The sequence below is a fragment of the Saimiri boliviensis genome, chromosome 3 (assembly GCF_048565385.1).
Source record: "Saimiri boliviensis isolate mSaiBol1 chromosome 3, mSaiBol1.pri, whole genome shotgun sequence".
NCBI classification, from domain to species: Eukaryota; Metazoa; Chordata; class Mammalia; order Primates; family Cebidae; genus Saimiri; species Saimiri boliviensis.
This window is the reverse complement of record NC_133451.1, coordinates 76,290,414-76,318,163: the sequence shown is the minus strand read 5'-3', so window position 1 is coordinate 76,318,163 and position 27,750 is coordinate 76,290,414. Positions and strand designations below refer to the sequence as shown.

The following is a 27,750-nucleotide window of genomic DNA, read 5'->3' as shown; positions in this document are numbered from 1 at the left end:
GCTGGCCAATAAGAGCGTCTGAAACTGGTCTTTGTACTATGCTCTGCAATAGAAACACAGTTACCTCTCCCCTTTCATGCAGCTTTCATTTGTAGTGAGATTCTCTCCCAGGCCACAAAACACTTCCTGCTTGGAACCTATTTACTAATTGTAAGTATTTTACAATTAAGTATTTCTTTTAAAAACTTAGCACTGAAAAAAAATGCTTTCTTTAAAAGTTATTTGATTTTGTTTTTTCTTAATATATTTTCAGTTTCAGCTAAAATATTAATGTTTTCTTATCTCATTCCTTTAAATTTATGCATTTAGTCAAATTCAACAATTTCATGCTAAGCATTTTGCCTGATGCCAGACTTTTCTAAGTAGTGTAAGATCCCAACCGTGAATCCTCATCAACTGCTGCTTTCTGCGGCAAACACATATTACGCATTGTATTTAGTAACAGGATCATTAATTTCACTCTTTATTTCAATATGTATGCATGTTGACTTACGCTAGTCTAATTCTTTCTGCTTTACACATATTCTATTTTATCCATTCAAAATATTTAGAAACAAGATATGGAATTTTGTAGATTTAACTAAAGAATTATAAGAATCCTTGAATTCTCACTATGAAAGTAAGAAATTGCTTCAAAATTAAATTCTGCTGCTTCATTTATATGTATAAAGAGAGATGGAGAGATTATGAAATGGAAATGCTTCAATGAAAGCAAAAAATGAAATTTAACATCAATAAACAGTAGAAAGAAGAGAAAAATCTCAATAATATATCTAGTGTCTCGATTAATCAATATTAGTAATATGTATTAGTATTACTGTAATTAATATCATATTAATATTAGTGTATTTTAATAAGCAGATGGGCTGTCCTCAGGAGTGAGGTGTTCATGGGAAGGAGAGACAAATACAAGATTGATTCTTTTTTTTTTTTTTTTTTGAGACGGAGTTTCGCTCTTGTTACCCAGGCTGGAGTGCAATGGCGCGATCTCGGCTCACCGCAACCTCCACCTCCTGGGTTCAGGCAATTCTCCTGCCTCAGCCTCCTGAGTAGCTGGGATTACAGGTACGCGCCACCACGCCCAGCTAGTTTTTTGTATTTTTAGTAGAGACGGGGTTTCACCATGTTGACCAGGATGGTCTCGATCTCTCGACCTCGTGATCCACCCGCCTCAGCCTCCCAAAGTGCTGGGATTACAGGCTTGAGCCACCGCGCCCGGCCAAGATTGATTCTTAACTAAAACTAATATATAAAATTAAGATGTTTAAAATATCAGCCAAATAAAGCAAGATTTCCTGACATTGAGATCATTCCACAGAAAGAAATTCCTAAAGAAAGGTATTCTAGTCTCATTCTCCAAAGCTAACCCACCAAGATTCTCATTTCCTCCTCCGCCACTTTTCCTGCATTTTCCAAGGTGGCCCTGACAACTTTTTTATCTGCTCCGGTGGGGTTACAGATTGCATGAAACAAAACAGCTGTTTGGTCACACAGCAATGGGCAGAACTGCTGGCCATGGATAGGAAACCTCAGGCGTCTCCTTAGCCCTTACTAAATCCAGCACAAGACTTTTACACACCCTGGCACACAATAAAATATTTGCCGAGTTAAATTGGATCTGTAGTTATTAGCATCAGAAGAGAAATAAGGTCGTGGGTTACAGTGTGCCCTGCAAGGCTACTGGCAAATTAGAATCTCTTAAAGTGCCCGCGATGCTGCACCGGCCCCGCAGGTGGAGGGAGAGGAGCTAGTTTGGAATGTGTTCCTGGTGTGGCGGGAATCAGAGACTAATGGCTGGAACGGGAGGATTTTAGTTAGGTGCAATGGCTCAGCGGATTCGCATCTAAAAGCCTGAGCCTTGAACAAAACCAGGGCTTGACTTTTATACTTGCATCTTTGGCGAAACGCAGTGGCGCGAGAACGGGTTATAGAAGCAGAAGAAAGGCAGTTTATTAAACAGTGACAGGCTTATAACTCAGGCTTTCTTGTGACTTGCTATGCAGCCTAGGTGGCTGTTAGCTAGGCTTCCTTAGGATGCTTTTATAATCCTATCTCGTGTCCTTCGCTATGGCGCCTAAATGGCTGTGATGCAACCTTGCTCAAACATGTCTTTTGACCTCTGCGGTGCCTCTCAGATGAAAGACAGAAACTCACAGTCATTAGCTACAGGAAACAGGAATCTATAAACTCATATTGCAGAGCTCCCACGGAGGACGGTGGGAATTCAAAGGGAAGTTGCTCATATACCAAAGGAAAGGAAAAAAAAATTTCTTCCCCCATCTCCTGCTTCACTAGGAATGCAGGAGGCCAAGGTATACTGCTTTTCAAATTCTCACCGAAGCAGCTACGTGCTCGCCAAGCCGTGTCTATGAGAGGGGCCTCCTTTTTCTAGTTTATAGGACAGAACCATGGCATAAGGGCAGCAGCTCTGCGGGTGCGCCTTACAGATTCTTAGACCCTAGCTCATTCTATCTAAATCGCCATCTCTGAACAGTGTCGAATTCTACATTGCACAGATTCCTCAACCCTAGCTCATTCTATCTCACAATCTCTGAGCGGTGTCTAGCACTCTGCATGGTAAGCAAGCTGTCCAAGTGGTTTTTACTAAGTAAGCTTTGAGGACCACTGAACTAAGGAGACAAGCTGGTACCTAAGGTCCTAGAAAATCTAGATTTTCAAGAAGATTTCTCTCCACTTATTGTTGACCTTTTACTTTGAATGGCTAAGGCTAAAGGCTTAACAGCTGAAGCAAAGAGAATTACGGTTGTTTGGAACAAGCAGTTTTGCATTTGTTTCTGTTTTATATTTCGCAACTTAAAAGATACCTCAAATTTTTAAATGATCACAGAGGCACATACAAATGAGTATGTGTTTGCTTTCTCCTCTCGGTTTTATAACTACCAAGAAGGTATTTCTTTGAATAAGGTATCTCACAGGAGAAGTTATTTAGACCCTTTTTAGAACAAGCTAGAAGTGACAGATGGAAGTCCTGGATAGCAGTTCCCTTTAGGACTCTGCAGCGATGAGCTGAGTAGCCTTCTTCACCTATACAGGTAATCTGCACTAGAGAGGAACTTATAATAGCATCGGAAACCTCCTGGGGCTCCCCCATTGTGCTCCAGTTCCTAGCAGCTAATATTCACAGAAGCACCTGGGTCCCTGCAATTTCCCGCATTCAAAAGAAGAAGTCAAAAGTACAAAAGCAGTGAAGGAAACAGAAACGTAACAATGTTGACTGTTGGGCTAAAGACTGTTTAGGCTACTACATGGAGAAAGTAAATGTTCACGCAAACTAACAGGCAGTTAGCATATGGATATTTGAGATAACAGCTGCCTACTACAGAATATAAAGATGGCCACTGAGTGGACTTCAAAGGCACTCAAAAAATGTTCAGGACTCGGGCTGGGCGCGGTGGCTCAAGCCTGTAATCCCAGCACTTTGGGAGGCCGAGGCGGTGGATCACGAGGTCGAGAGATCGAGACCATCCTGGTCAACATGGTGAAACCCCGTCTCTACTAAAAATACAAAAAAACTAGCTGGGCGTGGTGGCGCATGCCTGTAATCCCAGCTACTCAGGAGGCTGAGGCAGGAGAATTGCCTGAGCCCAGGAGGCGGAGGTTGCGGTGAGCCAAGATCGCACCATTGCACTCCAGCCTGGGTAACAAGAGCGAAACTCCATCTCAAAAAAAAAAAAAAAAAAAAAAAAAAATGTTCAGGACTCAAGCTGCTATGAAGTCTAACTTTAGCCAATTTGAATACACAAGCACATATGCAATACACTAAGTAAAGATATTCAGGAAAAGGAAAAACAATTAGATAATTGCAGAGCAGTTTTTATTCTGAAATCTTCAGATTGCTGTTATTATATTAAAAATCACAATATAGCCTTCTTAAACCAAAGTAAGTGGCTAAATGAACATGTTTTCACTCTGAAAGAGCTGTCGGATCATCTCTATTGAATACCAGTTTCATGCCAAGCATTGGCTAGGGGCCAAGAGAGAGAGAAGGAAAAAAAGCACAAACAGCTGTAGTATCATTTGTATGACATGCCCCTCCCTTTTTTTTCCTGAGATAGTCTCCTTAAAAAAAATTTTTTTTTCTAGTCACTGGATTTGCTTTTTGTTTCTGAAAAGGATATTTCTTGTTTCGATTATAAAAGAAATAAATGATCATACAAAAAAAATTCTCAGCCATGTAATAGTGGCTTACACCTGTAATTCCAGTGCTTTGGGAGGCCAAGTTAGGAGGATGTTTTTCCTCTGAAAAGGAAGGAGCTCAAGGTCAGCTTGGGCAACATAGTGAGACCACCGTCTCCACAGAAAAGGAAAACAAATTAGCCAGGCATGGTGGTGTGCGTCTGTAATGCCGGTTACTCAGGAGGCTGAGGTGGGGGGGATCACTGGAGCCCAGGAGTTCCAGGCTGCAGTGAATTACGGTCCTGCCTTTGCACTCCTGCCTGGTCAACAGAGAGACCTTAACACAAAACAACAACAACAAAAAGTCTATCAGCCAGTCACCCTGGAATAAACCACCTGACATTACTGACAAATAGCCTTTCGTATTTTTTCTCGTATTTGATTATTAAGATGAAATGCGGATAAAATTTAAATACATATTCTCTAGCATTTCTTGTAATGCTTCTTCGTCTAACATCCCAAATGAGGGAAGCCATCACCCGAAAATATGGTTTCGATCATGTTAATACTGGAGTTGGGATTTCGGAAGATCTGGGCCCCACCTGTGGAGGTCTAAAGAGTCAGGTGAAATATTCACCTTGTTTGCGTTTCCAGGGCTGGGCTCTAGCCGGTGTTTGCTGTGCACCATCTGGAGCCTGCATCACCCAAGGCCTCCGCCAGGCGGGAAGCGAGAGCTAGGTGGCGGGGGCGCTAGTGAGCACCCCTGTGTACCAGGTCCCGAGCTAAGGTTTTCAGACACCTCAGCGAACATAGCCCACAAAATTCCCTGGGTGGGGATTTGGGACTTACTTTTCCCAAAGCCAAGCTAATCATTGTAAAAGGGGTCATCACGAAAACGGAATCATTGCAATGTCCTTACCTCCTATTTCATGAGGTTGGCGGCACGAGTGTGTCTAGAGAGCTGTGGTTGCTTCCTCTTACACTGAAAAGTAGGCATGTTCAGCAGGACCAGAATCCAGGGCCCATCTAAGATGCATTCAAATCAGCGCGGGGAGCGGGGCTGGTAGTGTCTGATATTACTTTCCGATCTGAGAGTTGCTCAGCGCATACCAACTGATAAAAACTTTTTACAATTTACAAACGCCGGGTGAGCCTGGGCGCCCGGGGCCACAGAGCGGCGCCCGCCCCCACAGAGGCTCTTGGAGCCTGCGGCTGGGGCTGAACCCCCGGACCGCAAGCCCGCTCCCCGGTTCACGCCGAGCCCCCAGCGGCGCGCCGCCCAGGCGAGCGGTCCCCGGAGGGCAGCCGCCCGCAGGCGCCTCTCCCTGATGGCGCCAGCAACAACAGGCGGTCTCTTTGGGATGGATTCTGTGCGGGCTGCCCTAGGATTTCACCGGCAGGCAGGTCTGGTCCCCGCAAAGGAGACCCAGGAGTCCCAGAGCGGCGCTGGCAGGAGGCAGGATGCTGGATGCGGGGTGTGGGATGTGGGATGCGGGGTGTGGGATGCGGGGTGCGGTGTGTGGTCCAGGAGCCCTGCGCGCAGCTGCAGCTCAGGGTCCCCTTCCCCGGTGCAGAGCGAGCGGAGAAAGTAAGGAGCCCACCCATCCACTCCCCGCCTCCTGAAGCCCCTGCTTCAGATGTCCCTGCAACTTGGGAGGAGCCAGGCTGGCTTTCCGCCTCCTCGATCCTCCTCCCTGGAAGAGGCCCAAAAGCAGGAGCCGCCACGTTCGCCTCGTTGCGGTCACCCGACGACTCTGCCCCCTGCCGGGACTCCTCTGCTGCCACCTACACACCCCCGGCTCCTGCGCGCCCGGAATGATCCGCTCAGCCGGCCCCTCTGGTTTTTTGTTCCCTTATTGAAACTTCTTTGGCAGAAAATCTTGTTTGCTGTGGGATCCACAAATGGTCCGCCTCCCTCTTTTATTGTGAAAGAGCAATAAATAGCTATTATGGTACATTTTTAAAAAAAAAAAACTAATCAAGCAGAAGCCAAAACCACTTTAATGTATATAGAAGGGCACATCTAATACATTTAAAGTAAACTCCAGCTATTCTGAATACAGTTTATAGTATTTCTATTTTTATTTATTTATTTTTACTTTGCTTCCTCTTGAATGGTATTTTTTTATTGCATTTTAGGTTTGGGGGTACATGTGAAGAACATGCAGGGCATCGTGATGTGCTGCCTTCCTCCCCATCACCTATATCTGGCATTTCTCCCCATGCTGTCTCTCCCCAACTCCCCACCCTCCGCTGTGCCTCCCCTATTTTCCCCGACAGACCCCAGTGTGTGATGCTCCCCTCCCTGTGTCCATGGGGTATTTTTATTTAAGGAGAAATTACTTAGAATGAGCCTGTTAAGGTGGGTAGGTCAGAAACCCCGTTTTACAGATTAAGTGAACTTTTAAATGACTAGTCTAAGATCACAGTTTCAGAAACTAAGATTTGGGCAAAGACGTTCTCACTCCGAATCTAATTCATGTTACGTTCTCACTCCGAATCTAATTCATGTTCCATGACGTAGAGAAATGAGGAGTAATCTTACCAAGTGTGCTTCGTAATAAATTGTCCCTACCAGGCAGCAAGGTCTATCAAGCCAGTGCTGACACAGGATTGCAGGCTCCCAGGAAATACAAAGTGAAGGACCAGTCAGGAAGCGGGAAGGCTGGAAAGGATTGCTCATCCGAAATCCGTCCAAAGCAAAAAGGAGCAGAATAAATTAGGAGCAAGAAGGGTGTATATACACAAAAGTTTAGGATGATGCCTTTTAAAACGCGCGCTCTGAATGAAGAGACCCCGAAATAGGCTTTGTGTGAGCAACATGGCTGTTTATTCACCCGGGTACCGGCGGACTGAGGCAGAAAAGGGTGTCAGCGGAGGGCGGAGGGATAGGAGTTGGTTTTACAGGTTTGGGGTAAACAGTGAAAAGTTGGAGTTGGCGGTTCTTTTTGCAAGCTGGGAGGGGATCATAGGGTATGGAGTCACGAGATTGGCCAAAGTCCGTTACAAAGTCCAATGATTTGTCAATTGAGGCCGAAAAGAGAAATATCAGAAAATGTCTCCGAGTTAAGTAGGCGCCCAGGGGTTGATCATTTCTGCCTCTTTTCATAATCTTCCAGTTATTTCAGGTTTTCTAATTCCGGAAAGCCCTCCAGAGGTGTGTGTACGGTTCATGGGAGTCTCCATGCCGTCCACTGCAAAGTCAGACCTTACAATGCCATTTCAGAGAATGCTAATTTCCATAATTCACTACTTTCGTCCACTATCACACGTTGCTCATTTGTTTCCCTGCCTTGTGTGGATACCAGGTACTGTCTAAAAACAGCACATGAACAACCCTGTTCCGCTCCCTTATCCCATGAGAAGCAACTGTTCACCTTCCCAGTTCGGTGAATTCTGTGGTTTTTGGCTTTTGGTTTGTTTGTTTGCTTTTGGTTTTTGTTTTGGTTTTATTGAGACGGAGTCTCACTGTCGCCCAGGCTGTCGCACGATCTCGGCTCACTGCAACCTCTGCCTCCCCGGTTCAAGTGATTCTCCTGCCTCAACCTCCCAAGTAGCTGGAATTACAGGCACGCGCCACCACGCCTAGCTAATTTTTTCCATTTTTAGTAGAGACGGGTTTCTCCATGTTGGCCAGGCTGGTCTCGAATTCCTGACCTCTAATGATCCTTCTGCCCCCGCCTCCCAAAGTGCTGGGATTACAGACTTGAGCCACCACGACCAACCCGCCCAGTTTGGTGAATTCCTTCTTCCCACCCCCAGGGCCTTTATCCTGTGAGGGGTGGAGATAGAAATTCTGTTCTTCAAACAGAGCAACTTCCTCTACACTGCCTCAGCTCAGTGCCTCTAAAGAGGGCCTTTCAAGAGCAACCTCGAGATTTCTAACCCTGCTCTTTCCCTTTTCAGCCCACAGCTTTTAAAGCCCTGCACTGAAAATGCAAGCTCAGGCGCCGATGGTCGTGGTTACCCAACCTGGATTCGGTCCCGCATCCCAGAACTCCAACTGGCAGACAGGCATGTGTGACTGCTTCAGCGACTGCGGAGTCTGTAAGTGTGGGGGAAAGGACCCCCTTAATTGATACCGAGGTGAATTACCAGTGACTAAATCTTTCCCCCATTCCTCCCTTATTGTGTAGAAAAAGTTTCTAACTTATTACAGGTACTCCGCATGTCAGGCAATCGTATGTTTAGCAAAAACTAAGCCTCTGTACAGATTATAAGTTAATTTTTCTCCAGCCCTTCAAAGAACAGTGCATTCCTAAAATAAGTTCCAGGTTAAGATAATAGCAAAAGAGCTGATTGATTCTAACAACGAACAGGCCTGGCCTGACTATACATAGACCTTACATTAATTTACAAATTCCAAGTTGAACTTATTTTTTTTAGAAAGACTGTTCTTGTAACATATAAAGTAACCTCATTATTTTATAGTTACATTATGTCCAGTACCCAGGGGATAGTTTTCATCTATGGTTTCCATATGCATTCAGAGAAGAACAATTTTAATTTATATATTTAGGGGTCTTTTCTTCTGTTTGTTTTGAGACGGAGTCTCGCTTTGTCGCCCAGGCTGGAGTGCAGTGGCATGATCTCAGCTCACTGCAACCTCTGCCACCGGGGTTGAAGCGATTCTCCTGCCTCAGCCTCCTGAGTAGCTGGGACTACAGGAGCATGCTACCATACCCGGGTAATTTTTTGTGTGTTTTTACTAGAGATGGGGTTTCACCGTCTCGACCTCCTGACCTCATGGTCCGCCCACCTCAGCCTCCCAAAGTGCTGGGATTACAGGGGTGAGCCACCGCACCCAGCTATATTTAGTTTTATACCTGAGAATGAAGAATTCTGGAGGCAATTGGCTTGTCACTGGGAAAAAAACATCTCTGCTTTGTTTTCTTTTTATAAGCTCTTACTTAAAGATCTCGCTAAATGAACTTGGAGGAAATGAAGTTTGGGGTGAGATGAGCATTGCTGAGAGGAGCAAGGTGCTTAGTTTACAATAATGGCAAACTCACCTACAGAAAACTTGCTCTGAAGTCTGTTTGCTTGTCTTGGTCCACATAGCGCTCTAAGACAAGAAAAGAAAATATGTTATCTTTCAACTTGACAGTTGCAATTGACTTTGAATGAGAGGTGAATTCAACCTTGTCTTTGTTTTTTGTTCTTTGAGACAGAGTCTCACTTTGTCACCCAGGCTGGAGTGTAGCAGTACGATCTCTGCTCACTGCAACCTCTGCCTCCCAGGTTCAAGCAATTTTCCTACCTTGGCCTCTGAGTAGCTGGGATTACAGTCACGCACCACTACACCCGGCTAATTTTTGTATGTTTAGTAGAGACGGGACTTCACTGTGTTGGCCAGGCTGGTCCCAAACTCCTGACGTCAAGTGATTTGCCCGCCTCGGCCTCCTAAAGTGCTAGGATTACAGTTAAGCCACCATGCCTGGCCTGAAATTGAACTTTGAATATGTTGAGAATTATACTTAGTAGCATAGCAAGGGAAAATTACCTTGGGAATGAAAGAATTGAGTTTGTTTATTCACTGTCATTGTCTGGGGTGATGACTTAAGCTTCTCAGGACACTAGTTCAATATCTGGCAAATCAAAGTGAGAATTAGACCACATTGGTGAAACTCTCTAAAGATAAACATTTTAACCCTCTCGCCCCTAGTATCATTATCCAATTAAATGAAGACACGAGTTCTAATCAAAGCTTGATTGCTTAATAGCAGATTTTCTTAAACGTAGATCTGATCAAATTATTCTCCCCTCTTAAAATGTTTCAGTGGTTCCTCATAACTCTCATGACACACTCTTCACACTCACAGTTTTTCATCATCTGGTCCCCAACCTGCCTCAACCCATGGCTAAATCCTTACCCCATCCCAGGGCCCCAGCCATACTGAATAAACACTAGCCTTTGCCAGCTTGTGCCAGATTATCTCAGAGGCTCTTTTCCTTTTTGTCCAACTTTAAAACATCTAATCATCCTTCAGTAGTCAGCTCAAGCAGCATTTCCTACTCAGGGCCTTTGTAGGCCCCATTTCTCTGGGTGACCTGTTGGCACCTTAAACGGATTTCTGTTGGAGAACTTTCCCTATGATCTGCCTTCACTGCTAGACTTGAGCCAGGGGCACTGTCAGAACTGAGGATAATGTCTGCAAAATGACTAAGTTTTACTGCATCAATGAACAAAGGAATGAAGGCCGAATTATGAAAAGAATGATATACTTTACAAAGGGGTGGTCATTCCTGAAATGATTTGGAGGTGAAGGGAGACACGGATGCAAAGCTGAACACTGAAGATGGATTTTGCAGCAGGCTGTGTGGCCAAGGCCCCACGACCTGAACTGCCATTTGCGAAAGCAAGCTAAACTTTCAGCTGTGGCACGGGCAGAGCAGAGTAATGTGTACCCTTGGTTTCATGTGTCTAGGTCTCTGTGGCACATTTTGTTTCTGGTGCCTTGGGTGTCAAATTGCATCTGACATGAATGAATGCTGTCTGTGTGGAACAAGCGTCGCAATGAGGACTCTCTACAGGACCCGATATGGCATCCCTGTGAGTCTCTTACGACACCGTCTCACTCAAATATGCAAGCACATTCACAAAAATTATTATAAACATAGAGATCGTTTGATGTATACATCTTCTGAAACTGATTGAGAAGAGTTCTCTAGCATGTGCAATCTTGCATTCAGTTGCAGCAACAAATCTGGTTATGTGACCTTCTAGGTTCCTGATGAAAACTTCAAATAATAAATAACTCATATTTTCAATGGATGTTATACAATGGAAGAGGACTGTTTAGGATCTACTGTGCCCCACATGCATTACACGTATTACCTCACTTAATCTTCACATCATCTCTGTAAAGCGGGTAGGTCCACACCATTTTGCTGAAGAGAACTTTGAAGTTTTAAAAGGTGGAGTAATTCCCCCAAAGATATTCCCTAATAGTAGAAAAAGAGTCGATACTCAGTTCTAACTGTCCATTCATGTACTTTCCATTACACCAAGTCCACTTTATGTAGGTAAGAGATTATATTACTTAGAGTTCTCCTAAGTGCATTAGAAACAGAACCAATAAGATGGGAGTGAATGTGTGTGTGCTTGTGTCATGTGTGTGTGCACACATATATATACAGGCACACCTCAGATATGCAGGTTTAGTTCTAGACCACCGCAATAATACAAATATTGCAATAAAGCAAGTCACATGAATTTTTTGGTTTCCCAGTGCACATAAAAGGTATGCTGATAATACACTGTATTCTATCAAGTATGCGATAACATTATGTCTCAAAAAACAACATATGTACCTTAATTTTAAAATACTTTATGGCTAAAAAATACTAATAATAATGTATCTGAACCTTCAGCAAATCATAATGTTTTTGCCTGTAGAGGGCCTTGCCTCAATGTTGGTGGCTGCTGACTGACTGCTCAGGGTGCAGGATACTGAGGTTGGGTTGGCTGTGGCAATTTCTTCAAATAAGGCAACAATGGGCTGGGCGCGGTGGCTCACACCTGTAATCCCAGTACTCTGGGAGGCCAAGGAGGGATGATCACTTAAAGTCAGGAGTTTGAGACCAGCCTGGCCAACATGGTGAAACCCCATCTCTTCTAAAAATACAGCAATTAGCCAGGCATGGTGGCAGATGCCTGTAATCCCAGCTATTCAGGAGACTGAGGCAGGAGAATTGCTTGAACCTGGGAGGTGGAGGCTGCAGTGAACAAGGCTGCATTCCAGCCTGGGCGACAGAGCAAGACTCCATGTCAAACAAAACAAAACAAAAGCAAAGAACAAATAAGGCAACAATGAGGTCTGCCTCATTGATTGACTGTTCCTTTCATGAAAGGAAAGATTTCTATGCTGTTTGATAGCATTTTACCTGCAATAGAACTTCTTTCCAGTTTGGATTCTGTCTTCTCAAACTTGTTACTGCTTTATCAACTAAGCTTATAGAATATTCTAAATCCTTTGTTGTTATTTCAACCATGTTCACAGCATTTTCACCAGTAGATTCCATCTCAAGAAACCACTTCCTTTCTTTTTTCTTTTTCTTTTTCTTTTTTTTTTTTTTTTTTTTTTTTGAGACAGAGTCTTGCTCTGTCACCAGGCTGGAGTGTGATCTCAGCTCACTGCAACCTCCGCCTTCCAAGTTCAAGCGATTCTTCTGCCTCATCCTCCCGAGTAGTAGCTGGGACTACAGGTGCATGCCATCATGCCCAGCTAATTCTTGAATTTTTAGTAGAAAGTGGGTTTCACCATGTTGGCCAGGATGGTCTTGATATTTTGACCTCATGATCTGCCCGCCTGGGCCTCCCAAAGTGCTGGAATTACAGGTGTGAGCCACTGGGCTCGACCTCAAGAAACCACTTTCTTTGCTCATCCGTAAGAAGCAGCTCCCATCTATTCAAGGTTTATCATGAGATTGCAGTAATTCAGTGACATCTTTAGGCTCCATTTCTTTTTATTTTTATTTTTCCTTCTTTTTTCTTTTAGGCTCCATTTCTAATTCTAGTTCTCTTGCTATTTCTACCACACCTATAGTTACTTTCTCTACTGAAGTCTTGAACACCTCAAAGTCATCCATGAGGGATAGAATCAACTTCTGGCCAGGTGCAATCGCTCACGCCTATAATCCCAACACTTTGGGAGGCTGAGGTGGGTGGATCATAAGGTCAGGATTTCAAGACCAGCCTGACCCACATGGTGAAACCCTGTCTCTCCTAAAAATACAAAAGAAAAAAAAATTAGCTGGGCATGGTGATGGGCACCTGTAATCCTAGCTACTCAGGAGACTGAGGCAGGAGAATCGATTGAACCAGGGAAGCAGAGGTTATAGTTAGCCGAGATCACGCCATTATACTCCAATCTGGGCAACAGAGCGAGACTTCATCTCAAAAGGAAAAAAAAAAAGAATCAACTTCTTCCAATATCCTGTTAATATTGTTCTTTTGACCTCCTCCCAAGAATCATGAATTTTTTTTGTTTGTTTTGTTTTTTGAGACAGGGTCTCACTCAGTCACCCAGGCTGGAGTGCCGTCTCGGCTCGCTGCAGCCTCTCCTCCCACATTCAAGCAATTCTCCCACCTCATCCTGTGGAGTAGCTGGGCTAGAGATGTGCCCCACCACACCCAGCTAATTTTTTGTTTTTATTGTTTGGTAGAGATGAAATTTTACCATGTTGGCCAGGCAGATCTTGAACTCCCGACCTCAAGTGATCCACCTGCCTTGGCGTCCCTAAGTGCTAAGATTACAGCTGTGCACCATCATTCCTTGCCAGGAATGATGAATGTTCTTAACAACATCTAAAAGTATTAATCATTTCCACAAGACTTTCAACTTACTTTGCCTAGATCCATCAGAGGTATCACTGTCTATGGCAGCTACAGCCTTCAAAAATGCTTTTTTTTTTTTAAATAATAAGACTTGAAAATCAAAATTACTCCTTGATTGGCTGCAGAATAGATGTTCTTCTAGAAGGCATGAAAACAACATTAATCTCTTTGTATATCTTCATCAAAGTTCTTGGATATCCGGGTACATTGTTAGTGCACAGTACTATTTTGAAAATAATCTTTCTTTCTGAACATAGGCCTCAATAGTGGGCTTAATATTTGGCAAACAATGCTGTCAACACATGTGCTGTCATCAGGCTTTGTGGTTCCATTTATAGAGCATGGGCAGATTTAGCATAATTCTTTTTTTTTTTTTTTTCTCATAGGGTAGGGGAAAGAGAAGTAATTAATTAGCATAATTCTTAGGGACGCTAACATTTTGCAAATGGTAAATGAACATTGGCTTCAACTTAAAGTTACCAGTTGCATTATTCCCTAACAAGAGAGCCTGTCTCTGGCAGCTTTGAAGACAGGCATTGACCTCTCCTCTCTAACTATGAATTCCCTCGATGGCCTCTTCTTCCAATAAGGCTGTTTCGTTTTCACTGAAAATCTTTTTTTTGTGTGTGTAGCCGCCTTCATCAATTATCTTAGCTAGACCTTCTAGATAACTTACTACACCTTCTCCATCAGTATTTGCTGCTTCACCTTGTGCTTTTATGTCATAGAGATGACATCTTTCCTCTTTTAACTTCAAACTTTTCTTCTGCGGCTTTCTTTTTTTTTTTTGAGACAGAGTCTTACCCTGTTGCCAGGCTGGAATGTAGCGGCGCAATCTCAGCTCACTGCAACCTCCACCTCCTGGGTTCAAGCAATTCTCCTGCCTCAGCCTCCCAATTAGCTGGAATTACAGGCACGAGCCTCTACACCCAACTAATTTTTTTGTATTTTTAGTAGAGACGGGGTTGCACCATGTTGGCCAGGTTGGCCTCTATCTCCTGACCTTGTGATCCGCCTGCCCCAGCCTCCCAAAGTGCTGGGATTACAGGCGTGAGCCACAGCACCCAGCCTCTTCTGGAGCTTTCTTAGCTCTCTATCTTTCAGAGAACTGAAGAGCGTTGGGGCCTTGCTGTGTGTTAGGCTTTGACTTTTGGGAATGTTGTGGCTGGTTTGATCTCCTATCCGGACCACTCAAACTTTCTCCAGATCAGCAATAAAGTTGTTTTGCTTTTCTATCATTTGTATGTTCACTGGAGTAGCATGTTTAATTTCCTTCAAGAACTTTTCCACTGCATTTGCAACTTGGCTAACAGTTTGGCCTAAGAGGCCTAGCTTTCATCCTCTCTCTGGTTTCACATCTGTGTGATTTTAATGTTTTACCCTATGGAAATCTAAATAATGTGATCTGCCTGGCTTGGCCTCCCAAAATGCTCGGATAACAGACATAAGCCACCATGCCCCGCCTGTGTTACACACTTTTAAACCATCAGATCTCACAAGAACTCACTCACTATTGCAACACAGTACCAAGGGGAAAATCTGCCGCTATGATCAGTCACATCCCACCAGGCCCCGCCTCCAACATTGGGGATTACATTTGACATGCAATTTGGGTGGGGACAACATCCAAACTATATCATCATCTTATATGGATGGGTGCAGTTCATGGTGCCCCAAAACAATTAAATAGTAACATCAAAGTCTACTGATCACAGACCCACAGACCGCCATAACAGAATAAGAATGAAAAAAATTGAAATACTGCAAGAATTACCAAACTGACACAGAGACATGAAATGAGCACATGCTATTGGAAAAATGGCACCCACAGACTTGCTTGATGCAGGGTTGCCACAAATCTTTAATTTGTAAATTGCAGTGAGCTGAGATTGAGCCACTGCACTCCTGCCTGGGCAACAAGAGCAAACTCTGTCTCAAAAAAGAAAAATATTTATAGCTGATTATAAAATCATCTTTTAAAGAGGACCACAGTGAGATAATTGTCTGTGGATGACAAAAACATTTTAGGGCAGCCACAGTTAAAGCCACAATTGACAAGGAAATTTACTTCTGTGGCACATAGTAATTTAACATAATTATAATTATTACTGATAACATATACTAAGTCATATTGGAATTATAGCAGTTTTACATGATTTGGGAACACATACCAATAGCACATTTACACAAATATAGACCAAAGAAAGCCATTTCATATTTGACAATGCTTCCTCTATGATTTTGTACCAAATAAGTTATTTTGGGACTTTAGGGGACCTAACATCTAAAATATTAGGTTAGGAAGACATTAATTTGATTTTGAAAAGTTTGTCAAATATCAAAGGTGTAAAACACTGGATGTCATAAAATAGAATCCCAAGTCACCATAAGTCATTCATTTGGGAAAAATAATTCCAAAAATTTTTTAAAAGAAAACCTTTACTCTGTAGAAATTTAGATTTCTAAAAAATAAAAAGAAAAAAGAAAGAAAGAAAGAAAGAAAACCTTTACTCTGATAGAGGAGACTTCACTTTCCAAACAAGATTCGACGATGATAGCATAAAGCCAACTGTCTCTTCTCTCTCTCCTCCTTTCTCCTAATGTTTACCCAAAGGAGAAAACAAAACTCTTTCATTATCTTTTAACATCACATAAAAACCATCTTCAAAAGAGAAAACCAAATTTCATGTTTGCATTAGTGCATCTTTAATGTTAAAGCTAGTTTTTACTTAAAATGTTACGTATCTATCGAGTTTTAACTAGTTTGACCATAAGTTAAGATTTTCATAAACTTTTTAGAATGCTTTACAATTTTCCAACAAACAGCAGATCCGTTTTCTAAGAAAACTCTGTTATTCAGACACATGGACCCAGATTCTGGCCCCACATCTGTATGATTTTAATGTTTTAACATATGGAAATCTAAATAATTTCTTTTAGACCTTAGCCAACTTGTCTATACCCACAGAATTTTTTAGAAGATCAACCCTTTACAAATCCTTTTCACTTTGCTTAAACCTTCAGTTTTGTCCCAATACTCTTTTAAGTTAAGACAATCTTTAGCCAGGCACGATGGCTCACGTCTGTAATCCCGGCATTTTGGGAGGCTGAGGTGGGTGGGTCATGAGGTCAGGAGTTCAAGACTAGCCTGGCCAGATGGTGAAACCCCATCTCTACTATAACTACAAAAATTAGCTGGACATGGTGGTGGGCACCTGTAATGCCAGCTACTCTGGAGGCTGAGGCAGAATCACTGGAACCCAGGTGGCAGAGGTTACAATGAGCCACGATTGTGTCACTGCACTCCAGCCTGGGCAACAGAGTGAGACTCTGTCTCAAAAAAAAAAAAAAAAAAAAAAAAGGCAATCTTTAAAACCCTCTGAACTAGACAAAATTACATTCCCGTTAACTAAAGCCATATTCCTATGCCTTCTTGTAATCTTTTACCAAAATCATTCCCTACATACCTTGTACGTAAAACCATTTCTCCAGTGGTCTCAATGACATGTTACAACGTTAACTCTTAGCAACTTTTATTTTTAGTGAAAAACCTGATAAGTAAGAAATTTTAATTATGCACTTGGGGTGGAGCCTAGGACATTAGGCAGAAATGAAGATAAAGTCTGACTCTTTTTAGCATAGCTCCCAGGCCTAGCTCTCCATATGCCCTAGGCCTTATCTATAATCTAATGCTCCAAAGTGAGTAAATCAAATTTCAAAAGTCAAATAAACAATTTAACCTAAAAGCATTTAGCAAATCTGATATCTGACCTTCATTTAGACCAAATGTTTACATTTTCAAGATAATTTATTTTACCAAGAATCTTTAAAACTGTCTTTATTTCCAAAAGATTACTAAAGCCACATGAAGAAAAATACATTAAAGTTTCTCTTTTTCTAACAAAATATTTGACTTAAGCATTTATTTTTCTAAGCCAATTAATCAGAGCTCTTTTATATATAAACATCACACACACACACACACACACACACACACACACACGACACGCATAAATACAGACAGACAGAAGATTCAGCACTTCTAAGATTTTTCATTTGCCAATTTCTTGATTGGATGACTGGCTTCAGGGTAGAGCCCTTGGAGGAAGAGGGCCAAGAAAGCATGCATTTCTAGAGCCAAATAAGTAGCAAATAAGCAGCTGAAGGCAAAGACGGATCTCCAAAATTGAAGGTGCTATTTTATACTGGTTTCTGGATCCCCAAAAGGAAGGAAATACTAAGGGAGAAGAGAGTGCAGTGCTTTTAACTGACTGTACATCTCATTGCAAGGCAACCCAAAGCCAATCAGCCCAATCTCATGGGAGTCTCATCTCCCATTGGGGAGTGGGGATGTTTTCTTATCTTCCAGGTGGCCAGGAGCATGCTTCTCTGATCCAAGTGTGCAAAGAGTCAAGTACTCCTCCATAACTAGTGTTAGCCATCCCTTAAAGTACATTTCCTGCCCAGTTATTACACACCAAAGCTCTCTCATAATGCAAAGTAATTGCTGATACCTTCAAAACAAAAACTGTCAGATAACACAATGCAAAACAGAACAGAGACTTTGATTTTGAGAAATCAAATTCCTTTTTAATCCTGGGATTTCAGGAGGAAAACAGTGGGGTGTTTTGTGTTTTTTTTTTCCCAAAACATGGTCTCTGGCGCCTCCTCTGTTTTTCCGAGTGAGTCCCAGGCTATCAGAAGTTACCTTACTTAGGGCCTCTGTGTGCATTAAAGATGACAAGACAAAAAAAGAAAAAGGAGAAAAATAATCCAGTCAACTGAGAAGAAGAAACCTTTTTTCAGAAAAACAAGTCCCAAGAAGAGAAAAACATACAGGCCTTTTAAATGTATCTATAGCTTGTTTATCCACTTTTAATTAAGCTGACATTTAACCATAGTACTCTTTAAAAAATAAATCCTTGCTTCAGCCATGCCAAGCAGCCAATATTTCTGGTTTCTGAATTTTACCAAAGGTAACCTCCTAGGTGCTTCAAGGACGTGATAAGCAGTTTCTTTTTTTTACAAGATTTATAGTCTCCACAAAGGTAGTTCAGAGAAAGGAAAATTCAAAAGGGGAAATCAGAAGCTATCCATTGTGGCGGAGTCGGGGGGGGACCTCAATAAACGGCAAAGTTACCCAAATAACAAACCAGAAAGGAATTATTTCAGAAGCCAGCAATTGAACCCAGGCTACCACCATCAAAAGATGGAGACTTAGCTACTGAGCTATACAGCATTGAGCAGTTTCTACTGCTTTTTCCAGAAGGAGCCTAGAGAAGCCAATTTCAAGCTTACAAGGCTTTTAATTGCTCAAGAAAAAAATTTTAGGACTAACTGACATGAACTCCCAAATTCCTGTCCTCTGGATGATAGAAACCAAAAGCAGGTGTCCCCACATGGTCACAAGGTTAAGGTCTTAAGGACACAAAACAAGACACAGAAATTTCATACAGTATTGACTACCATATACCAAGTAGGAAAAATAAGTTACAGGATAGTATGATCTCATTTTTTAAAAATAAAAGAGCTCCTGAAATGCCCAACTCTGTATGTCTGTCCATAGCTGTATCTTCCTCTAATCTATATTTTTAAGAGTCAGAGGCATAGAAAAAAATCTAAGGAAAGGGGATACACAGCAAATTACTAATAGTTCATCTCTGGTAGTGACATTGCATAGAAAGGGGTTAGATTGTTACTTTTCACTTAATATTGTTCTGTGTTTCAATTTGTCATAAAAATTTTCTATAGCATGCATTTTAGTTTTTTTAATTTTTTAATTTTTCTTTCTTTGCAGGTGCTTTGAGACTAATGTATCAGAGAAATTTTCGTTATTTTTAAATTTTGTTCACAAGTGCTAACTGCCAATAAGCATTTTTTGTTTTTGTAATTCACAAATTGATAAATGTTTTTAAATGAAAAGATAAAATAGTTTCAGCTAGGTGCAGTGGAGCATGCCTGTAGTCCTAGCCACTCAGGAGGCTGAGGTGATGATGCTGCCTTTGCAAAATGATGACTGAGACAGTGGAAGAGATCTGACTTAACTGACTCCATCTTGCTCCTAATCTCCAAGCTGTCCTTGTTCATTCCTGGGTGCAGGCTGAACTAACTTTGGGAGAAACTTAGTTTATGGTTTAAACAAAGAGGTTAACAGCCCTTTCCCAAAGCAGACTTCCCTCCTGCCTGAGAACTAGATTGCCTTTGTAGGAATAACATTAGCCAAAAGGTAGCGTAGGAGTCATGCAGCTGGAGGTTCTGACCCTCCCTCAACTGCTCGGAGATGAGTGCTTGATATAGTTTCCAGACCCTGCACTTGATGGAGATCAGGTTTCATCTGGTGCCCTGCCCATAACTGTGTTCAGTTTCAGGTCTATTAAGTGCCAGGAATTTAAATGTCGCTTTTTTCTGATACAGCTTTAATTTTTTTATTTATCAAAACCCTGAAACAAAGTGTTTTTTAAATCATCTAATTTTACAAAGTAGTCCCCAAAAGTTTCTTCCCTGCTTGTTCTTCCCTAGACCTGATGCCTTTATATCTCCAAAGCACACACTTGTATTGCTGCTTCTTGACTTTTACTTAGGGGTATTATCTGTTAACTTCCCACTATGGAATTTGAGAATTTAGTTCTGTTTTCTCCTCCTCCTGCACCACACACATGCACCCTCTACCCTTACCCTATTCTTTCTAATATAGTTATATGGTTAATTCCATATTCAGTGTTTACATGATGATACCTATATTTGTTTCATTCAGCTTCAGAGCTGAGTCATATAGTAAATATGATTGCTTTTCCTGCTCAATATTGTTTTTCTTAGTATTATTAGTCATTATTGGTTTTTTGTTAGTATTTTTCCTCCATTTACTTCTGAGTCCTTTAACCCCAAATTATTTGCCAGTTTTCTTTTTTTTTTTTTTTTATGACGGGGTTTCACCATATTGGTCAGGCTGGTCTCGAACTTCTGACCTTAGGTGATCTGCCCGGCTCAGCCTCCCAAAGTGCTGGGATTACAGGCGTGAGCCACCGCGCCCAGCTATTTGCCAGTTTTCTAAATCTCTTCCCAACACCTTCAACTCATAGATATTTTATCATTTTCATCTTTGTAATGAAATCGCTTCCTGTCCTATTACCCTTTGACCAGCTGCCTTTATTCCTAGTGCTTAGCTCTCATCCTGGGATCTCCCTTCACCATCACCCTGGAGATTCCATTAACTTCTCCGCTGTGTTAGACTTCTGCTTCTTATATTTGGTATCTTCCTCTTTTTTGGTTTACACCGCATTTGGTGGAGCACATGCTCTAGTAACTTACTGTGACAGAGGAGGTCCAGGAGAAAACAGTTTTCAAATTCTACTTCCTAAAGCTGTTTTACTCTTACACTTGATAGTGTGGTTGGACATCTCCTTACATTTTCAGAAATGTAAAGTATAGAAAAATATTTTCTGTCATAAAAAGAGACAACAGTTGTATGAAAAAGCGAGGTAACATTTTCCTAAATGTATCCATCCAGGCTCTGAATCTGAAATATCTGAATCTGAAATCTGAAGCCTTCAGCTTCTCTTCAAGATGTGGCAAGTCTTAACTCTAAACAGGTGAATTTTATGTTTTTATTTCTTTTTGGTTTTCAAACAGGGATCTATTTGTGATGACTACTTGGCAACCCTTTGCTGTCCTCATTGTTCTCTTTGCCAAATCAAGAGAGATATCAACAGAAGGAGAGCCATGCATGCTTTCTAGCTTTCTAAGCACTGATGGTGAGTCAATGCAATCATTCCTCTCGGCATATGTGGGTTTGTAGAAATATAACTAAAGACTTTGTAAATTATTCATAGTTTTGAATAATTCAGCAGTAACAGTTTCTTAAGTTCCTGAAGTGCTATCATAATGTAAAGATTGGCTTTGATTTCTTCTTATGAAGAAGATAGCCCTATACTCTGAAACCATATTTTAGTAAATAACGGAATGGTTAATTTTCTAAACTTCTCAGAATTCTGGTGATCTATTAAGGAAGAACTTATATTTGTAAAATACTAGAGTATGGTGAGATACAAAAGACATGTTTCCCGCTAAGACAAACAAGTTAACAAAAGGAACTGGTAAATATAAAATAGAAGAGCAATGAATATAACATATTATATGATATTTGGATTGATTGTGGCATAAAACATCTATCAAAGCAAGGTGAGTTTAAATAGAAAACTTCTATTGGAAAAGGTGAACTATGAAAGAGGTGAACATAGAAATTAGAATATTTGGAAATGTTATATAGAATTCACCATCTGAAATTCAGTAAAGTCATTTTCAGCTAATTTTTCTCAGGACTGTCTATTGAGGATGTAGTTAAGTAGAACTCAACATAATTTAGTCAGTGCCCTCTAGAATATATCTTGAGTATGGGAAGAAAACAGTTTTTCTATTCTTTGCAATACCAGTTTCCTTCCTGAAGTGATGAGGACTCTGTATAGGTTAACAAAAATAATTCTTGGAAGATATGTTTAAAAATGTTCATTTACTTAGTAATGTGTCAAGGATCTAGGATCGAATATCAAGTATACATTATCTTAGCAAGTAATATATCACTGTATCAAAATCTAGGACTATGTAAGATACTGATATGGTGTTGTGTTGAGGGGTGGGCAAGATAAATAAGCTAGTCCCTCTGTCATTACAGACTTTATGCTCAAAAAAATGGGGATTAGACAAATCCCTAACTAAAATGAACAATTGAATTAATGCCTACAGACAAAGTGGTATTTTATGTTCAGAGGAGGAAAGGATCACATCTTGTAAGATGTGCGAGTGACAGTTTCTTGAAAGAAGTAATTTTTAATTCTAAAGAGGAAGTGTGGAGCCAGACGTGGTGGCTCACACCTGTAATCCTAGCACTTTGGGAGGCTGAGGTGGGTGGATCACCTGAGGTCAGGAGTTCAAGACCAGCCTGGCCATCATGGTGAAACCCCATCTTTAAAAATATATATATACATGAAAAAAAAAAAAAAAAAAGAGGAAGTGTGTATTAGTTCGCAACCAGAAACACGTGGCACTCAAACTGTCCTAGTTTAAAGATTTAATGAAGACTAATTACAAAGGTGTGGGTGGGGCATTGTAGGTAATTGACAAGGGATGGTGCAATAACCTGCCTGACAATGGCCCCAGAGAGAAGAGGGATCAGTTACCTGAATCCTTAAGGAGAGAGCTGTGTGAAGAATCCTGCCCTGAAAGAAACAGTATCTTCTCCAGAGAGGGTTGTGAGCAGCCCGAGGCAATCCCCATAACTGAAAAAGTACCCTGACCTCACTTTCAGATGTCCTCTGGGCTTTCCATTGGCGGAACCCAGCAGAAAGGCAGAGGGCAGCAAAGTGTCACTGTAGTCCACAGGTTACCTCCCAGGGTACACAGCAGGATGGTCAAGGAAATAAGTGAATCAGGTGGGGCAAACAGAGGATCACTGACACAAGATGTTGTTTTAATTGATAGAAATGGAGCCTGGGTTCGGTGGCTCACACCTGTGATCTCAGCACTTTGGGAGGCCAAAGCAAGAGGATCGCTTGAACCCAGGAGTTCCAGACCAGCCTGAGGAACATTTGAAACCCCATCTCTTCAAAAAAATACAAAAATTAGCTAGGCACGGTGGTGCATACCTGTAGTCCCAGCTCCCTGGGAGGCTGAGGTGGGAGGATCACTGGAGCCTGGGAGGTAGAGGCTGCAACGAGCTATGATCACACCACTGCACTCCCGCCTGGGCAACAGCAAGACCCTGTCTCAAAAAAAAAAAAAAAAAGAAAAGAAAAGAAAAGAAAAGAAATGGAATGTTGCTTCTAATCAGCAATATTAATGAAACTAGAAAGGGGAAAAAAAAAAGATAAAATATCTCTATAAGCCGGGCGCGGTGGCTCAAGCCTGTAATCCCAGCACTTTGGGAGGCTGAGGCAGGTGGATCACGAGGTCGAGAGATCGAGACCATCCTGGTCAACATGGTGAAACCCCGTCTCTACTAAAAGATACAAAAAATTAGCTGGGCATGGTGGCACGTGCCTGTAATCCCAGCTACTCAGGAGGCTGAGGCAGGAGAATTGCCTGAGCCCAGGAGGCGGAGGTTGTGGTGAGCCGAGATCGCGCCATTGCACTCCAGCCTGGGTAACAAGAGCGAAACTCCGTCTCAAAAAAAAATAAAAAATAAAAAATAAAAAAAATATCTCTATGATCTTAGGTCCAAGGTGGCTAGAACATATGGCATAAGTAGAAAAATAACAAACAATAAATGATTTTAAAAAGTGAGTTGGGGACTTAGCATGCAATGTCATGAATACTAAGCTAATGACTTGATAGGAATTAGGAAGTTATTGCAGGCTTGAAGTAAATGAATAGAACCACACTTCAGAAATACGAATCTAAAGCTGGGCATGGTGGCTCATGCCTGTAATCTTTGGGAAGCCAAGGTAGGAGGATCACTTGAGTTTAGCAGTTCACCACCAGCGACCAGCTTGGGCAACACGAGACCTCATCTCTACTAAAAAGTAAAAATAAAAATAAGTACAATTTTTTAAAAATAAATATTAATCTAATAATAGTATATCGTACCAATTGCACAGGATGAGGCCAGAGCAAAGATGTGAAGTTAGACCATTCCAACACTGTTTACTTAAATAAATACATGAAACAATTGGATCAAATATCTACTCATACATTCATAATAATGAGTCCTGGTAGCCCAAATGTTTTTTTTGACCTCAGGGAAAATATCTCACTGGATCTTTAGATGGGTTTGAAGTAAAATACCTTGGCAATCCTGCCTCCTCCTCATCAGCTTGGACCCTACATCACTCACTGGCAATAAAACCTTAGATACGCACATATCGAAATGGGGAGAAACAAGAGAGAAGGAGCAAAGAATAACATGATTTATGTGAAAATAGATTGAGATGAAGGACATAGGAACCAACTGGAAAATCTCCCCATAGTCCAAACTAGGGCACTTCAAGGAGCAAAATAAGGTTGTGTTAGGTTATAACCCGAAGTGTAAAATATCTAAAAGTTGATACTGACATAAATGATTGAATAAAATTTGAAATTTCAGAAAAAGGGTATGTGTTGAAAGCAGGGAAAACTGGGAATTTTGAGAGCGAAGAAGTGGCAGGAGAATTTCTGTATGAGCGATGAGCCACAACTCACATTCAGAACTCCAAATATTTATGTAGATACTCCTTGCTCAATGCGATCAGAATGATTCCCCACCCTGAAGTGGGGGTTCGCATAGTGACTTCCTTCCAAAAAGTACTATATGAAAAGTACAGCATGCAAGTACACTCTCTGTACTGTATGGAGTCACTCCATGGCAGAGAAACCTGACACAACAACCTGAGCCGGGTAATCGGTGTCACCATCATTGGTAATAAGTCATATTGATAGTTTGCACCCCTGATTTGATATGATGAGAGTGGCGCTTTACCTTTGTGGTCTTCCTCCCAAAACCTCGTAACTCCAGTCTAACCACGAGAAAAACATCAGACAAATCTAAACTGAGGCACATTCTGCAAAATACATGACTGCTCCTCCTGAAAACTGTCAAGGTCATCAAAAACAAGAAAAGGCTGAGAAACTGTCACCATTCAGGGGAGCCTAAGAGAATGTGACAATTAACTGTAATGTGGCATGCTGGATGAGATGCCAGAACAGAAAAAAATAATTGGGTAAAAACTGAGTAATCTGAAGGTAGTATGGGCTTTGATTAATAAGAATGCATCAGTATTGGTTCATTAGTTGTGACAAACCTACCATGGTAACATAAGATGTTGACCAGCAGGAAAATTAGGTGCCTGATACATGAGAGCTCTCTGTACTATCTTTGCAACTTTTCCATAAATCAAAAATTGTTCTGCAATTAAAAGTTTATTAAAAATTACAAAAGAACATTGAGAAAATTCAAAACTATTCTTTGTATGTCCTTTATAGGTGAAAAGTTCTAACTGAAGCAACAAAAATCAGCAGACACCTCTTCAGCTTCAGTTCTTCACCATCTTTTGCAACTGAAATATGATGGATATATTTAAGCACAATTGATGGCAAGAAAAAAGTCAAATTTTTGATTTTTTTTTTTAAATGAATCTTGTCCCTGAGCTTAGCTAAATGGTCTAGCTTAGTTTCTCCTTGCTTTCATATTATCAATTTACCTGGCTTATAAACTTTCTAAATTACACTTGAAATATAAACCAAATAAAAGATTTTACTGACAAGATTCTTCATGCTTCTTTGCTCTCCTTAAAATGTATTTTTCACTAGTTAATTCCAAGGGTCAGTCTCATAATTTTGTTCTCATATTTTGACTTCTCTTTTTTTTTTCTTTTTCTTTCTTTTTTTTTTTTTTTTTAATAGACTTGGAAGTCTTCCTGTGTTGCCCAGGCTGGTCTTGAACTCTAGATCTCTAGCAGACCTCCCATCTCAGCCTCCCAAGGTGATGGAATTACAGGTGTGAGTCACTGCACCGGGCCTCAAACTTTGGTTTCTTAGCAGGAGATTTTGGTTCACAGTAACCCAGCTTGCTTTCGTCTAAGAACTTTAGATGAGTGGGAAAAAAATAGACTACAGATAACCATTCCAAGGTAGTTATGGTACATTTAGCCAACGCTTTGCTTCTTCTCATGCTATCTGTTAGTATTATTAATGCTGACAAAGCAAGATTTTATGCCCAAAAAAAAAAATACCAAGCCTTACTTTTCAATTGCATACCTGAGGGCGTTATTTATTGTGTTGGTTGATTTTCTTTCCCTTTTGAATATGAGAAAACTTCAATGATTAAATTCAGTGACTCAATTTTGGTTAAATATTGATGGGTAAAGGTGTGAAATGATTTTTTTTTTCACATTTCTTATCCTATTTGATCCGTCAGCATCATTTGGCCTTATGAAAATGTCACTTCCTAATTTCCCCTAGTTCTCCGCCTACACTTCTGATTCCATTGCACTTTTCGGGGCAGGGGAAGTAAGAGGTAAAACTATTTGTCTTACAGATTTATTGTGAAATCTCGGTGAGACAAAATGTCAAAGCACCTGGAACTTAGTAGGCACTCCACAAATTCAAGTACTCTGCCCCTCCCTTCGCTTACCCTATAGATGTGGGTGTTTTGCAGGGTTCTAGCTTGAGTGCACTCCTTTCACATCTCACGTTCTTCTTAGATAGCATCATCTACTCCCATGGTTCCAACTGCCTCTTAGGACCCCAAAGTCTGTAGTTGTTTCTCTGTACTTCTAGTTTCTCTCTTACTATTGAGCTTCAGAATGTCTCTTTTGCTGCCTGTGAAAACAAGTCCATCTGGATGTCCCCGAGACCTTGTCTACCCAACAGGTCCAATGATGTCACTTAGTTCAAGGTGAGAAATCCAGGTACCAATGACCCCTGAATGGCCTCATCTCACCTTCCTCCCTTTCCGTGACATCTAATCCCAGCACTTTGGGAGGCCGAGGGGGGCGGATCACGAGGTCAAGAGATTGAGACCATACTGGCCCACATGGTGAAACCCTGTCTCTACCAAAAATACAAAAATTAGCCAGGCATGGTGGCGCGTGCCTGTAGTCCCTGCTACTCGGGTGGCTGAGGCAGGAGAATAGCTTGAACCTGGGAGGCAGAGGTAGCAGTGAGCCAAGATCATGCCACTGCTCTCTAGCCTGGGTGACAGAGCAAGACTCCATCTCAAAAAGAAAAAAAAAGGAGTGAGGAGACAGAGCAAAATAAAGGAATAGAAGAAGGCTCCAGCTATCATCCCCCTCCACAAGGACACCAATTAACACCTTCATAAGATATTAAAAATCAGGTGAGCACTCATAGTACCTGGTCTTAACTTCATAATGCTGAAAAAGGCACTGAAGAAATAGAAAAAACAGTTCTGAATCACTGATGCCTCCCCTCCCCCTGTCGTGGTACTGAAGGTACCTCTGGGTGCAGGGAAGGAGAACCCAGCAACTGTGATGCATTGAACTCAGTGCTGTCCTGTTAGGGCAGGAAAAAAAAAAAAAAGCCAGTCCAAACTCAGCTGATGCCTGCCCACAGAGGGGGCATTTAAACCAGCCCCAGCCAGAGGGGAATCACTGATCCCAGTGGTCTGAAATAATAATAGCTGAAGACTTCAACACCCCTCTTTCAGCACTGGACAGATCTCCCAGACAGAAAAATCAACAAAGAAACATCAGACTTAATCTTTTTTTCTTCTTCTTTTTTTCTTAACACACATGCATGTCAGCGAGGCACGCAGCTCTGGCCAAAGTTAGGGGATCACTGGGGAC

At 41.5% G+C, this 27,750-nt stretch overlaps 1 protein-coding gene across 2 annotated transcripts; it reads left to right on the top strand.

The window, feature by feature from the left end:
- PLAC8 (placenta associated 8) lies at positions 1-27,750 on the top strand. Of its 2 annotated transcripts, none has more exons than XM_074396373.1 (5): positions 1-150; positions 8,044-8,184; positions 10,566-10,690; positions 21,107-21,228; positions 25,847-27,750. In XM_074396373.1, exons 2-4 carry the CDS (start codon positions 8,073-8,075, stop codon positions 21,209-21,211), a joined length of 342 nt encoding a protein of 113 aa, XP_074252474.1. In that variant the 5' UTR covers positions 1-150; positions 8,044-8,072; the 3' UTR covers positions 21,212-21,228; positions 25,847-27,750. The 2 variants fall into 2 exon arrangements, with proteins under 2 accessions (XP_074252474.1, XP_010333050.1); XM_010334748.3 differs by lacking the exon at positions 25,847-27,750 and adding an exon at positions 25,427-25,707 and having other exon boundaries at positions 7-150.